The sequence below is a fragment of the Phyllobates terribilis genome, unplaced genomic scaffold, assembly GCF_046119375.1.
Source record: "Phyllobates terribilis strain yellow unplaced genomic scaffold, ASM4611937v1 Scaffold_1__5_contigs__length_1240528914, whole genome shotgun sequence".
NCBI classification, from domain to species: domain Eukaryota; kingdom Metazoa; phylum Chordata; class Amphibia; order Anura; family Dendrobatidae; genus Phyllobates; species Phyllobates terribilis.
In genome coordinates, this window is record NW_027362761.1 from 452,650,973 (window position 1) to 452,667,287 (window position 16,315).

The 16,315-nt window shown below is 46.5% G+C and overlaps 1 protein-coding gene across 8 annotated transcripts in view; it reads left to right on the forward strand.

Annotated features, from left to right (window-relative positions):
* Positions 1 to 16,315, forward strand: part of KIAA0825 (KIAA0825 ortholog) — a 580,812-nt gene that overhangs the window by 103,197 nt on the left and 461,300 nt on the right. For all 8 annotated transcript variants that reach the window (XM_073678443.1, XM_073678463.1, XM_073678435.1 and 5 more), the window contains 2 exons: positions 7,041 to 7,265; positions 8,058 to 8,314. In XM_073678443.1, the coding sequence (XP_073534544.1) occupies positions 7,041 to 7,265; positions 8,058 to 8,314 (482 nt within the window). The remainder of the gene's footprint in view (positions 1 to 7,040; positions 7,266 to 8,057; positions 8,315 to 16,315) is intronic.

A 16,315-nucleotide genomic window follows, 5' to 3' on the forward strand; every position in this document is an offset into this window, starting at 1 on the left:
TACGTTCTTCCAGGGGCAATGTTTTCAGAAGATCTATCACCACCTGGTTCATTTTCTCACAAAGTCCATTAGTTTGCGGGTGATAGGGTGTTGTTCTAATCTTCCAGCAGCCATACAGGGTGCAGAACTCCTGGAAGACTTCCGCTTCAAAGGCAGGCCCCTGGTCCGTCAGCACCTGCTCCGGGTATCCGTGCGGACGGCAGAAGTGCTGCTGGAAGGCTCTAGCTGCTGTTTGAGCCGTTAAGTCCTTGACGGGGACGACAACCAAGAACCGGGAGTAGTGATCCACGATGGTTAACGCGTAGACGTAGCCACTTCTGCTTGGGGTCAGTTTTACATGATCCAAGGCTACCAGTTCCAACGGCTGTCTGGTGATGATGGACCGCAGGGGAGTCTTCTGGCTGGCACGGTCCCTCCTTCTTTAGTTGCATGGGCCACAGTCTCTGCACCACCTCTCGATGGTTCCTCTCATGCCTACCCAATGGAACCGCCCGCGCAGCAGGAACTCCAGCTTCTTCCATCCGAAGTGCCCAGCTCCGTCGTGGTATGCCTCCATCACCATAGCTGCGTCTCTTCTGGGCACCACTACTTGCCAGATTAGTTCATGCGTCCGGGAGTTAACCATTCTGCGGCACAACTTTCCCTTATAAAGGAACAGTCGACTCTTCTCAGCCCACAGTTGCTTGGCTTCCTCCGGAGCGTCTGGGTCAAGGCGTGCATCTGGCCGAGTCAGCATCTCCTTTACCAGACGGACGGCAGGGTCACTGTCTTGCGTCTCCACCCAGTTGTAATGAGGTAAGGGGTTGAACGTAGCGGTTTGCTTACTTCTTACACGGTGGGAATACTGGATAGTCCCATGACGGTGGAACGCGGGGAGCTCAACTTCTTCCAGTTCCTCTGAATCTTCCCCTACGTCCGGTAGGTTTGGCATCCTGGACAGGGCGTCTGCGTTGGTATTGGAGCGTCCTGCCCGGTATTTGATTGTAAACTCATAGTTGGACAAGCGGGCCATCCATCTCTGCTCTAGGGCACCGAGTCTTGCAGTGTCCAGGTGTGTCAACGGGTTGTTATCCGTGTACACGGTGAACCGGGAAGAAGCGAGGTAGTGCTTAAAGCGTTCGGTGACTGCCCACACCACTGCCAGGAACTCTAGCTTAAATGAGCTGTAATTTTCAGGGTTTCTTTCGGTGGGTCGCAGTTTTCGGCTGGCGTAAGCAATTACCCGTTCCTTCCCCTGCTGGATCTGGGATAGTACGGCTCCTAGCCCGATGTTACTGGCGTCGGTGTAAAGGATAAAGGGCTGGCTGTAATCCGGGTACGCCAGGATTTCATCCCCCGTGAGGGCCATCTTCAGCTGGCGGAAGGACTCTTCTTCCAGCTTCTCCCATCTGAAGGGTGGCTTCTGGTTCTTGGCCTTCCTGGACTGGCCTATCAGGAGGTCCTGCATAGGAGCTGCCTTTTTGGTGAAACCGGGAATGAACCTTCGGTAGTAGCCTACCAACCCGAGGAACTGCCTCACTTCCTTTACGCTGGAGGGGCTTGGCCATTCCTTAATTGCGGTGATCTTATCAGGGTCGGGAGCCACTCCGTCAGCACTCACCACGTGTCCCAGGTACTGCACCTTTGGCTTCAGGAGGTGACACTTGGAAGGTTTCACCTTTAGGCCGTAACTTGCCAGAGCTTCAAACACTTCCGCCAGGTGCTTCAGGTGGTCCTCGTAGGTCTTGGAGTAGACGATGACATCGTCCAGGTATAACAGGACCGTCTCAAAGTTCCGGTGTCCCAGACAGCACTCCATCAGTCGCTGGAAGGTTCCTGGTGCGTTGCAGAGTCCAAACGGCATGCAGGTAAACTCGCTAAGTCCCATCGGGGTGGTGAATGCGGTCTTCTCCCGATCCGCCTCTGCTACAGGAACCTGCCAGTACCCGCTAGTGAGATCCAAGGTGGAGAAGAAGTTAGCAGATTTTAAAGCAGCCAAAGACTCCTCTATTCTTGGTAAGGGGTACGCATCTTTGTGTGTGATACGGTTAATTTTCCGGTAATCTACACACATTCTCATGGTGTTGTCTTTCTTTTTGACCAAGACTAGTGGAGCTGCCCAGGGGCTACAGCTATCCCTGATTACCCCAGCCTCCTTCATGTCTCTAAGCATCCCCTTGGCGTGTTGGTAGTGTGCAGGGGGTACGGGTCGATACCTCTCTTTTATGGGAGGATGGTCTCCCGTGGGGATGTGGTGTTCTACCCCCTTGACTCGCCCGAAGTCTAACGGGTGTTTACTAAACACTCTCTCGTACTCTTGAACCACCCGGTAGACTCCCTGTTTCTGGTGGGAGGGAGTGGAGTCAGTACCCAAATGTAGTTGCTGACACCAATCCTCCATTATTTTCTCAGAGACGTTACCTTCCTCCAGATGAGATGGAGGCAAGGGTTCCACAGACTGTATAGAATTTTGGTTGATAGTATATAATTTGGCTAGCGTAGCATACCGGGGCAGGTATACTTCCCTTTTCCCGATATTTATTATGCGAACGGGTACCCTCCCATGGCGTACATCAACTACCCCCCGGGCTGTCAAAATGGTGGGCCTACTGTCTGAGTAGACTGGCTCTACCATGGCCTGGTAATCCCTACCTCTCAGACCAATAGCTGCCCGGCACCAAATCATCATTTCACTTTTCGGGGGTATGGCAATAGGGAAAGGGTCACACATTCTTACGCTACCAATCTCACCGCCGGAGAGTTCCACTTGTTGCCGTCGCATCAGTGCCCGGATCTCTTTCTGGAGCACTCGCTGCTGGCCGGAGCTGGCGTTCTTGGCAACCTGCTGTAAAATGAAAATCACCTCTGCAAGACAATTTTCAATCACATTAGTTCCTAGAGTTATCTTTGGGTGACTCTCGCGCTTGTCAATGTCCACAATGATCAGTCCCTGTGCTGCCAGTTCGACTCTACCGATTTTAATGGTCATTTCTTTAAATCCGATCTGTGGCACGGGCTGACCATTACTGGCGATGATACTCAAGTCGTCGTCTGGATAGCGGGTTATATCCGAGTCATTCCAGTACTGCTTGAAGAGCACGTACGGGATGGTGGTGACCTGTGACCCGGTGTCCAGTAGGGCACTCATAGGGATGCCATCCAGTACCACAGGCAAGACTGGACGTCCTCCCACATATTTGTCGCGCCAGTTCGATGGGCCTGGTGATCTTTTTCCTGGGGGTTGGCCCTCTACCCCAGGTTGTGCCAGTTTAAAGGACAGTACCTTGCCATATGTCCGGGTTGATTGCAGCGGCGGCAGATGGGTTGTCCGTCCTCGTTGTATCGGTCGCTGGGCCTTCCTCTGGCCGGTGGGGTCCTCCTTGGTCGACGCCACGGGATGTCCTCCGGTCCGGATGCCAGCTGGATCTTCCCTGGAGTGGAAACCTGCAAAGACTGCACAGTTCGGGTTAGCGCAGCAACGCTTTTAGCTAGCTCTTGGACCTGATGGTGCAGGTCTGGAGCCGGGTCATTGTTCAAAGCCTGCGCATCAGCCCCCACAGGCCCTGCCGACAAGGGCGCCGCCTCCTGGTGGTAAGTGATAGCTGGGCGCCTGTGGGTCACAACGCCACCCGGTGCCGGTTCTCTGAGCACCCGGATGGCTCTGTCCTTGAACTGTGCAAAGTCCAGATGAGGATCCTGTAAGGCTATGGCCCGCAACTGGGTTCGGTGGACATTGCAATATAGTCCCTCTATAAATTGTTCGGTCAACAGCCTGTCCTCGTTTCCCACGCTGTCGGGGTCGGTCTGCTTAATGGCTCTCAGGGCCTCTTGTAGGTTTAGTGCATAGTCCCTTATACTCTCATGTGCTCGCTGCTTGCACCCATAGAATCTAAGCTTAATCTCGGCTGAGGTGCGGGTATCAAAGGTGTCCCTCAGCCGGGTTAGTATCCCTGCGACAGTCCTCCTCCCAGGTGGCCAGGACTTTACCTCCCTTTGGGCTGCCCCGGTTAGTTGGGCCACCAGGATGCTCACTTTTTGCTCCTCTGTGAGGGGGTACACCTGGAAGAGGCTATCCAGCTTTTCTTTAAAGTCATTCAGGGTATGTGACTCCCCTGAGTACCGGGGTAGCCAGGCTGCTCCCGGGATATAGGGCATGGTGAAAGGCATGACTGCAGCAGCGGTGGCGCTGGCGGTGGCTGCGGCAGTGAAGCTCTCCTCCGTATCCGACATCTTCCTCCCCCCTAGTGGACCGTGGCCTACCTTGCGATGATCCTCTTCCGTAGGCCGCGGCTCCGCAGTGGATCGTCAGGGTTGAGGACCTTCCGTCGCGCTCCTGTCACGTCGGCGTCTGCTGGGCTCCTTCCAGGACCTTACGCAACGTCCGGACGTGAGGCGGGGCTTCAGTTCTCGCGCGCTTTCGGAGTCCACGCCCCTCTTCTTCCCGCGCGGCGTCTTCAAGATGGCGTCCAACGGCGGGAAAACTCCACGGAAGGCGGGAAGAAGGCTGAAAATGGCGCCGGATGGCGGGAAAACTTCACGGATGGCGGGAAGAAGGCTGAAGATGGCGCCGGATGGCGGGAATCTTCGCGGATGGCGGGAAGAAGGCTGAAGATGGCGCCGGATGGCGGGAATCTTCACCACAGGTTAGTTTAAAAGTCTCTTTTTTTCAGGCACGCAGTACCCGGTGGTTGCGGGCACGAAATCCTGCCGACTACGCCAAAAGTTGACGCGCCCCTGGGCCTGCTTAGTGTAGCGTTGCGCACGCGGGGACTACCCGGAGCCGGGCCTGTTGGGGGTAGTAGTTTCGTGGCGGTGACCCGGTCCGTGCCCAGGGAGTCAAACTGTGTGGCTGAGTATATTAGCAGTAGATGTAGGACGACTACGCCACCCGTTGAATGCAGCTATGGAGCTGCCGCTGCAGGGCAGACCGCTGAGGCCGGTGGTAGGATAGTGCAGCGTAGATGGTATAACCCCCAACGGGAGGGGTATGGCCTCAGGGCAGCCGACGTGGATGATGGGGGTAGCAGGAACCACTCAGAGACGATGCGGTGTAGTTCAGGGTCTTTACTGGTGATAAAGATAGACCCTCCCGGAGTACTGGCTAGCGATCGGGGCCTGGTCAGTCTTTGAGCAGATGGGATCTCCCCTGGCCAGGCGGAGTTGTAGGCCTCCCCAACTAATTGTACTCTTCTGGCTACCTTGCTAAAGGCGGGTAAAAGTAGCCCACGTCCCTGAGTGTACCGTGTGGTGCTCACCCGTATGGCCGGTGACTCGGGGCCTTCTAGTGGCTTCCGCTCCACGACGGCGGTGCTGGTCCCACGCGTGTGACCGTACCTTCGGGTTTCTTGGCCAGAGGACCTGAAATCCCCTGCCGGGCGGTTTCTGCTGCTGGGTCTGGGTTAATCCCCACAGCCTCGGACTCCGGGTCCGGTGGTAACTCTTCAATCAGGGCGAGCTCTTCAGCTGCCAGCCCCTGATTCCTTTTTGCACTGCTCCCACAGAACTCCTGATCTTTCTTTCCTATGCTGCTCCTCTTCTTCTCTCTACTCTTCTCACTAACCCTGCCTCAGCCCCAGCTTTATATAGGGGAAGTTCTTCCCCTCCCAGGACTGGGCAGGAGGTGTGGCATGCATAGGATTCCTGACCAAGAGACCTCCCACCTGCTCTCAGACATAATATTGCTATTACTGTGGAAACCAGACCCCTGGGGTGCCACACTTGTATCTGGGAAGTATTTTTTCTTGTACCATCTTGTTGGAATGCTTACTTCAAGTAAATAATAGCAGCTTTGAAAACTAATCGGACTTGTGTCATTTTCTTTATACCTTGTATATGCGTTTTTCTGCTTCTAGATAGGGAAAATAAGAAGGGGATTTAAGGGTTTGTCCAAAACAAAATAAATTTTATACTATATCTCTAATTTAATTATCTAACCACTTTTCTAATGTACTTCAATTAAAAATTCCCCATAGTTCCTTCTTTAAAATTACTTTGTCTGTTTTTTTTTCCTTACTTATGATGACAATTTGAGTCTGCCAGTATGTACTTGGGATTCTCAAACAGATTGTCATCAGGGGGTGGCGCCGCGGTCACTTACCACAATTCCTGTCACTGCCGTCCCCTGATCATGTACTGTTTCAGTAGCAGTGATGGAGAAGTGACTGCAGCTTCTCTAACGTCACCCTACATCTGTCCCTGCCTCCTCGATCATTGAAACAAGTTGTCTGCTTCTATCACCACCTTAAAACGAAGAGTCATCACGGGGCGGCACAGCTGTCACTCACCCTGCTTTTATCACCTACCCCTGATGATGGCTTGCTTCGGTGAACAAGGTGGTGGGGACAGAAACTGTTGACTGAAGATGCGGGGTGGCATGAGCGAAGCTGCTGTCATTTCTCGATCACTGCTACTGAAACAGGATGTCATTATTGGATGGCGGTGACAAAGCTGCGGTTAGTGACCGCAGAACTGCCTCTGATGGCGCTTCACTTCAGGGCAGAAAACCAAGCAGTGGGACTGACTACAGTTCCAGCACCTCAGTTTGATTGAGAAGGAAGGGTAGGGAATATTTAACTGAATACATTAGAACAGTGATTAAATTATTACAGTTTATTGTTAGATATATACTATGAAATTTACTTAGTTTGGAACAACTCCTTTGTGTGCTACGTAGCCAATTCATTCTCTGAATGAGTGAGTTCCGAAGGTCGGACCCCCACCAGTCAAAAAATGATGACATCCTTCATTCAGAGATTGAACACGTTCACTCAGTGACCAGAAGAGCCATCCTCCCTTCTTAAGTAGACTGCTAGGGTAGAGAAGAAGATAGCCAGACACTAGATCAAGAGGGTATGAAGAATATTATTAACAATAGTGATCCTCTTTGTATAGTAGGTAGGTACACATATAGATAAATCTTTATACATAATCTAAAACAATTCCGCTGTAGCGTAAGATGGCAGTGTTCTTGGTTTATTCTGACATGTTGGTCATATTAAATTGCAAAATTCACATCTGTTCCCTTTCATATTGGTTCTTTTTTTGTACAATTTGTATTATAGCCTTCCTTGAAATTTGGCTGGAGGAACAATCTTAAAGAACTTTCAGTTCCCCTAATGAATAGTTTTAGCAGTGAACTGGAAATGGTGACTACTTCTGTTCTCCAGAGCGATCAGGCAAAACTGTCTGAAACAGGAAGGTCCCAAATGGACCTTGTACACATCTCCATGACCTATGAGTACTATAGAACCATCTCGGAAAAACAAAAGCCAAGAAAAGTTGCTAAGGTAAGATTTGGAACACGTCTACAAGCATTATTAGTAGGGATGAGCGGACCCGGGAAGTTCGGGGTCTGGTACCTGACCCAAACTTTATTCCAAAGATTGGTTCAGATACCATATCTGTACCCAGATGTGAACCTGAACCCCATTGAAAACAATGAGGACCTGAACTTTTGATCTCGAAAATATTCTCTCTCTCCATCTCCCTCTTTCTCTCTTTCCAGGAGAAGTCCGTGTTCAGCGATTAGCACCGGACACTAACTGTCCTGTACGAACCCCGAACTTTTAAGTTCGGGTTCACTCATCTCTAATTATTAGTACACCCCACATCAATTGACTGTCTCTTTTGGGTTGCTTGATGTGATAAAAACTACACAATCTATTCCTAGCTCAACAATGCCCAACTCTTAAAATGCTCATCTCAAAATCCGGTTAGCACAGCCATCCTGACATGAATTTTCAAGTAGGTAAACTAACCTCATCAAGTCTAAAAGATCTACTTAACGCAAACTCTGGCCTGTGGGCCAAATCTGGCCCGCAGGGTAGTTTTATTTGGCCCGCGACACCAGAATCACCACCCCTATGTGGGGCCATTATTCTGTATGGAGGACTATATGGGTCCCATTCCTGATTTAACGTAATGGTGTATACAGTTTGAATCGTAAAATCTGGTGACAGATCTGTTTTGAAGTCATTGTATCTGTTTTTTTTTGTCGTCATTGTTTTTTAGGTCATGTGATCATAGCCCTTATTATATCACAAATATATTAATAACTAAGTCAATAATTTTATCCCCAGTTTTGCTTTGACATCATGGAAGAATATGACAACCTGTTCCCGCTGGCTTTGGCATGCACATCTGATTCACTACATGACATAAGGAGTCACTTTGTGGATGCGTTTAGCAGAACGGCAACTTCAGTCCTTAGCAGGCTGGAAGAATGGAGTTCACAAGTGCCAGACCGCGCTCCTGTGATCACTGCCCTTGTTGTCCTGTCTTCTGCCGTCCACGTCTTATATCATGCATCACACTACAATGAGCAGATGAGTAAGAGGTAAGGGTGACGTTTTCTTACACTGTGTCCATATTACCTCTGTAGGGATAAAAGGATCATAGCTTTTATTTTCCTATTGTGATGTAAAAAAAAAATACAGAAATGTGCACATATGATTCATTTGCACAAGTGTTAGGATCAGAAATTCCTTTTAGTAGACTGTTAAAGTTGCATACATAAGATTTTCTTATGAGTTAAAACCACACAAAATGTCTGTCTTTTTTTTAAACCAATTAAAAGCACCACTTTTCTATAGAGGATATTCCTGGTGTTGCTCATTAGCACAATTCATTCATTGGATTCATATGGATGACAGGCATAGTGTTATGATCTGCAAACAAGTACTAAGGAAAGAAGGGGAAAGCTTTTCCTACAGTATGACTAAGCTGCATCCCTATGATGTAGCGGGCTTCCTGTTTCTAGCGAACAGACCCGCCTTAGTCCTAGGCTAGTCTGAACGAAGAACTATAGAATAAAGGGAAGGGGTCCCTAAAAGAACTAAGGACTGGAACAAAAATGGGAAACCTCCTGAACAGAGAAAGTTGTTGCAGAACACAAAAGATAAACTGACAAAAAGGTACTAGAGGTCCCAAAAGGACCAAGCGAACTGAAAGATATAGGCACAGAAGCACCTGGCTAGCAAAAGAGTCAAACAACACTGAAATCCAGCAAAGCCAAAAAGGCGGAGCTGGAATATAAAGGCAGATGGTCACGTGACAGAAAAACACAAGAGGGAGAGTGATGGGGTGCTACGCCAGATGACCTGGCCTCCACAGTCACCAGACCTGAACCCAATCGAGATGGTGTGGGGTGAGCTGGACCGCAGAGTGAAGGCAAAAGGGCCAACAAGTGCTAAGCATCTCTGGGAACTCCTTCAAGATTGTTGGAAGACCATTTCCGGTGACTACATCTTGAAGCTCATCAAGAGAATGCCAAGAGTGTGCAAAGCAGTCATCAAAGCAAAAGGTGGCTACTTTGAAGAACCTAGAATATAAGACATATTTTCAGTTGTTTCACACTTTTTTGTTAAGTATATAATTCCACATGTGTTAATTCATAGTTTTGATGCCTTCAGTGTGAATGTACAATTTTCAAAGTCACGAAAATACAGAAAAATCTTTAAATGAGAAGGTGTGTCCAAACTTTTGGTCTGTACTGTACATTAGTCCAAACTCTCTCCAAATCACCAGAAAAATTCTCCTCCTCCGGCACCGCTGACCCCAATTTGGAGAACGAACCAAAAGACGGATGTCTCCCAGTACAACAAAAAAAAGGAGAACACCCAGCTGAGGAGGATGTATGATTGTTAAGAGCAAATTCTGGGAGAGGCAGAAACTCAGACCACACCGCTTGATTGTCCGCCACAAAACATCGCAAAAACTGGTCTACATCCTGGTTCTTTCTTTCAGTCTCAGACTGAGGATGATACCCAGATGAAAATGACAAATGGACTCCCAACCTGTCACAAAAAGCACGCCAAAAGCGAGCCACAAACTGAGGTCCTCTATCAGAAACAATATCCGTGGGAACGCCATGAAGCTTGAATATCTCCTTAACAAACGCCTTAGCGAGTGTCTTGGCGCAGGGCAACTTAATGAATGGAACCAAATGACACATCTTACTAAAACAGTCCACCATCACCTAGATGACAGTAAAACCCTCGGACACAGGAAAATCAGTGATAAAATCCATTGTGAGATGCGTCCAAGGCGCACTAGGAACCTCCAGAGGGCAAAGCAACCCCGCAGCAGGAGTATGTGAAGCCTTTGACCTAGCACACACAGTACATTGACGCACCCACTTGATGACTTTTTTCTGCCATCCAGGCCACCAAAAACTGCGACTGATAAGTCTCTTAGTCTCTGAAATTCCTGGGTGACCTGCCAACCGAGACTCATGACACTCCACAAACAAATCTCTCCTAAAGGCTCTAGGCACGAACAACCTCTCATGGGGAGTGTTAGATGGAGCATCATCTTGAGCTTTCAGAATCGCATTCTCCAAAACTGAGTCCAATGCCACCACAACTCCTTTCTGTAAAATGCACTCCTCCTCCTCGGCACAGACCGTAGGAGAGAAGCTGCGAAATAAAGCATCGGCTTTAACATTCTTATTACCAGGGATATAGGTAACAGAAAAATGAAACCGAGAAAAAAAAAAGTGCCCACCTAGCTTGACAGGCATTCAAGCGCTTGGCAGCATCCAGATAGATCAAATTCTTATGATCTGTGAAAACCTGAATAGGAAATCTAGCGCCTTCCCAAAAATGACGCCAATGTTCAAACGCGAGTTTAATAGCCAGCAACTCCCGATTTCCAAAACCATAATTCAATTCGGTTTCCGAAAAATTTTTCAAAAAGAAGGCACAAGGATGTACTCCATCCCTGTTCTCCTGAGACAAAACTGCTCCAACCTCCACCGATGAAGCATCAATCTCGACCAAAAAAGGCTTGGTCTCATCAGGCTGCATAAGGATAGGGGCTGAACTGAACCTCTCTTTAAGATACTTAAACGCTTCAATGGCCTCAGTAGTCCACTGGACCGTATTTGCACCTTTACTGGTGAGATCGGTTAGAGGCTTAACAATTACAGAAAAATTCTTAATACATTTCCTGTAATAATTGGCAAAACCCAAAAATCTCTGTATAGATTTCAAACCAATAGGCCTAGGCCATTCCTGCACAGCCTGAACCTTCACAGGGTCCATCTCAAAGCCCTCGCTGGAGACAATGTAGCCCAAAAAACTAATTTTCTGCACAGCTAACTCACATTTCTCCAGCTTAGCAAAGAGTGAATTATCACTCAATAACTGAAAAACTTCACGTACACTCTGCCAATGGGACTCCACATCTGGCGAATAAATTAAAATGTCATCCAAATACACAACCACATTCTTACCAATCAAAGGTCTCAGGATGTCATTAATAAGGTTCTGAAAAAATGCAGGTGCATTGGTAAGACCAAAAGGCATCACCAGATTCTCAAAATGATCTACCGGAGTGTTAAAAGCAGTTTTCCATTCATCACTCTCCTTCACTCGTAACAAATTGTATGCCCCCCGGAGATCAATCTTAGAGAACCATTTGGCCCCCACTAACTGGTTAAACAAGTCAGGAATTAACGGCAATGGGTAGGAATTGCGTACAATAATCTTTTTAATTTCACGAAAATCCAGACACGGACGTAAACCCCCGTCCTTTTTTTTAACAAAGAAAAATCCAACTGCCACAGGCGACTTAAAGGTCTAATGTGACCAGCAGCCAGGCTAGTCTGTATGTACTCCTCCAAGGCCTTTCTTTCAGGGATAGTTATATTAAATAAGCGACTATTGGGAAGAGTAGCTTCCGGAATAAACTCAATGGCGCAATCATAATCCCTATGAGGAGGTAAAACTTGAGACTTCTCCTCCGAAAAAAACCTCCAAAATTCTTGAATAGGTACAGGTAATTCCCCTTTTCCGCCGCAAAGCGACCATTACAACATTTATCATAGCATTTCGGACTCCAAGACTTTATCATATTAGTAGACCAGTCCAGCAAAGGATTGTGCAGTTTTAACCAAGGCAATCCTAGAACGACCGGAGAGGGTAAATTATCTAATACAACCAAGTCCAAAATTTGTTGGTGAAGACCATTGATAGTGAGGGGAAATGTAGCAACCTTGTGAGTAATACATTTCAAGGGAGTGTTATCAATTGCAATCACAGAAGTAGGTGATGACAAAGGTTTGGATTTCAATTTAAGTTTTTCCAAAAACCCTTTATCAATCACATTGTGTTGAACCACAATCCACAAATACTTGAAATTCAATCAAATTTTCCTGCAAAGTAGTACTCCCTGAAAGAAATACTCCTGCAGAGCGTAAACAAGCTATACGGGCATACCTGACCTTTTTTTTTTACTTAAACGAAGCTCACAATACTTAATCAAATGGTCAGCTTTACCACAAAAAAGACACAATCCCTTGGCGAACCTCCGGTCTCTTTCCTGAGAGCGGAGTGACATCGCCCCAACCTCCATCGGTTCTCCGCCGTCTGAGAAGATTTTCTGGGGACTAGGACCTGGCATTACAGGAGTCTTTAACTCATTCTGCCTAGATCTCAGCCTCCTATCTACACGAACAGCTAATTGCATGGCATCCTGCGGAGTCTCAGGTGCAGGGAATGCAATTAGCAAATCCTTAACCCTTTCACTCAGACCAGCAAGCAATAGACATTTCAGAGCAGGATCATTCCATCTGACTTCAGAAGCCCACCTTCTAAAGTGTGTGCAATAAATCTCAGCATCATCTGACCCCTGATTTAAACGCCTGAGTTCTGCCTCAGCAGATGAGATTCAATCAGTATCGTCATATAATAGACCCATAGCAGAAAAAACTCTTCTACCGACCTCAAACATGGATCATTAGGTTGAAGAGAAAGGGCCCGCCCTTGTGGTTCATTGCGCAAAAGTGACATAATAAAAACAATGCGCTGTGATTCATTCCCAGAGGACCTTGGTCTCAAACTAAAATATAACAAACAAGCATTTTTAAAGGAAAAAAAATCTCGCTGTTTACCATAAAAAAACATCCGTCAGTCCTACCTTGGGTTCCACAAAATGCGCTCCGGAACAGCTACTCACGTGTTGCTGGAGCTCAGCCACCTCCAGAGTCAACCCCTGCAAGCGTTGAGCCAAATCCTGGACGAAATCCATACTGATCCCCGTATTAATATTTCCTTATTTTTTGGGATAGACTTACTGTTATGATCTGCAAACAAGTACTAAGGAAAGAAGGGGAAAGCTTTCCCTACAGTAAGACTAAGCTGAATCCCTACGATGTAGCAGCCTGCCTGTTCCTAGCAAACAGACCTGCCTTAGTCCTAGGCTAGTCTGAACGAAGACCTATAGAATAAAGGGAAGGGGTCCCTAAAAAATGGGAAACCTCCTGAACAGAGAAAGTTGTTGCAGAACACAAAAGATAAACTGACAAAAAGGTACTAGAGGTCCCAAAAGGACCAAACGAACTGAAAGATATAGGCACAGAACCACCTGGCTAGCAAAAGAGTCAAACACTGAAGTCCAGCACAGCCAAAAAGGCGGAGCTGGAATATAAAGGCAGATGGTCACGTGACCGCAAAACACAAGATGGAAAAAACAAACAGGAGGGTTCTAACACATAGTGTATGGACCACAGTTGTGCTGTTTCTAGAAAAATCCTAGAATAACGCTTTAACTATTCATTTATCTTGTATATTCCCCCTACATGGCGTCCTCTACTTCTCTCCCCCAATCTCCTCTACTCAGATCTGCTCTCATTTACTATGGCTTTCAAGATGATCTTTTCCAAGTTGCCTTGGGGAGTGCAGTGGTAACTCTAAACCTTAATGGTTGAGCCACAAACAGAAATGGCAATATCGGGCTCAGGTAGGTTAGTGGAGGGAGGAAATACGAGTAGTTCAGTTTTAGACAGAGGGAGGACATAATGTTAGACACAGCAGGAAGACAATCACTGGTCTTTTGTAGTAATGCAGGGGTGATGTCCGGAGCAGAGGTGTATAATTGGGTGTCATCAGCATAGAGATGGTACTGAAAACCGAATCTGCTGATTGTTTGTCCAATGGGAGCGGTGTATAAGGAGAGAAGAAGGGGCCCTAGGACTGATCCTTGAGGAACCCCGGCAGTAAGGGGAAGGAGAGAGGAGGAGGAGCCGGCAAAAGACACAGAGAAGGAGCGGTCAGAGAGATAGGAGGAGAACCAGGAGAGAACAGTGTCCTTGAGGCTAATAGTGCGGAGCATAGTGAGGAGGAGCTGGTGATCTGAATGATTTAGAGATGATCTGCAAAGAGGAGTGGACCAAAATTCCTCCTGACATGTGCGCAACCCTCATCATCCACTACAAAAAACGTCTGACTGCTGTGCTTGCCAACAAGGGTTTTGCCACCAAGTATTAAGTGGTGTTTGCCAGAGGGATCAAATACTTATTTCCGACTGCAAACTGCAAATACATTTATCTAATTTATACAATGTTATTATGTTATTTTCTTAATTTTTTGGGGGGGGATATTCTATCTCTCAATGTTAAAATGTTAACATTAACCTACCCTTAAAATTATAGACTGCTCATGTCTTTGTCAGTGGGCAAACTTACAAAAACAGCAAGGGATCAAATGATTATTTCCTGCACTGTATGTTTGTGTATATATGTGTGTGTGTGTGTATATATATATATATATATATATATATATATATATATATATATATATAATATATATCTATCTCACTAATGTATTGAGTAATAAAACTCTACCTCTTGATGACTGAGACATTTAAAAAGCTATTGATACAAGGTCTTTATTTAATTAATTTGTCGTAGGTCTGTGTTATGTCTGGGCATCACACCATACATTGTGCTGAGCGCTGACATTGTGTGCAGTGATATGTATTGATCTCTTCTAGCTGTTGCTATCTACCAGATGTTTACCATACTTTTGCTTGAAGTTAATTCTTCTAGGCCTTTCCTATGCTCTTGGACTTTTGTCCCATGCAATCTCTGTGTCTATAGGGTCCTATTCAGACAACCATACTTTTTGTCCATGTTCTGTTCTGGCCCACAATGGACCAAGTCAGCTCACTGCCACTCTAGGACAGAGAAGCAGCCAAGCACCAGCGCATGAAACGACTAAGTGACTTGGTTCAGCTGTGATGGTATTGAAGAAAAAGTTCAGAATAACTAAATAATGAAATAAATAATTACTTAAATAATATTCTGGTCTATGGGTTTTCATTTTTCATCTGGTTTCTGTTTATATTAGGAAGTAATATGATGTCCATGCATATATTGGGCGATGGACATCAGGGATGTCAAACTCAAATAAATAGATTGCCAAAATTAAAAACTTGGACAAAATCACAGGTCATCATTGGTATTTATTTAAAAAAAAAGTCTACAATTGAGGATGTTTTTCCTTATCATCAAATTTAAAATTGAACCTTTTCATATGGAAACAAACTTAAAGAGGTTGTCCCACGAACAAAGTACAACTAAATTAATAGATCTTAAGCATTGGGTGTTTCCTCACGGGAAGGGGCATACATAGAATTCATGGGGCCCCATAGCAGAAATTCTAATTGATTAATATTTGATGGGGTCACAGAAGAGTATATCTCACAACTTTGCAGCCCATATAAAGTAATTCTTCTACTATTGAAGCCTCTAGATTGTACTTTCAATGCCCCCATAAAGTATGATGTCACATATATATAATGTTCCCCACACAATCCTCCTTATAGTATAATGGACCCCACATAGTCCTCCATACAGTATTATGGGCCCCACATAGTGCTCCATACAGAATAATGGGCTCATATAGTCCTCCATACAGAATAATGGGCCCCATATAATGCTCCATACAGAATAATGGGCCCCACATAGTGCTCCATACAGAATATTGGGCCCACATAGTCCTCCATACTGAATAATGGGCCCCACATAGTCCTCCATACAGTATTATGGGCCCCGCATAGTCCTCCATACAGAATAATGGGCCCCATATAGTCCTCCATACAGAATAATGGGCCCTATATAGTGCTCCATATAGAATAATGGGCCCCACATAGTGCTCCATACAGAATAATGGACCCCACATAGTGCTCCATACGGAATAATGGGCCCACATAGTCCTCCATACAGAATAATGGCCTCACATAGTCCTCCATACAGAATAGTGGGCCCCACATAGTCCTCTATACCGTAATATGGGCCCCACATAGTCCTCCATACAGTATTATGGGCCCCACATAGTCCTCCATACAGTATTATGGGCCCCACATAATCCTCCATACAGTACTATGGCTCCACATAGTCCTCCATACAGTACAATGGCCCCACATAGTCCTCCATACAGAATAATGGTCCCACAGTCTTTCATACACAATAATAGCCCTACATAGTCCTCCATACAGAATAATGGGCACCACATAAAAAAAAATATTTAACATCTCCTTGTTCCCCACTGCTCTG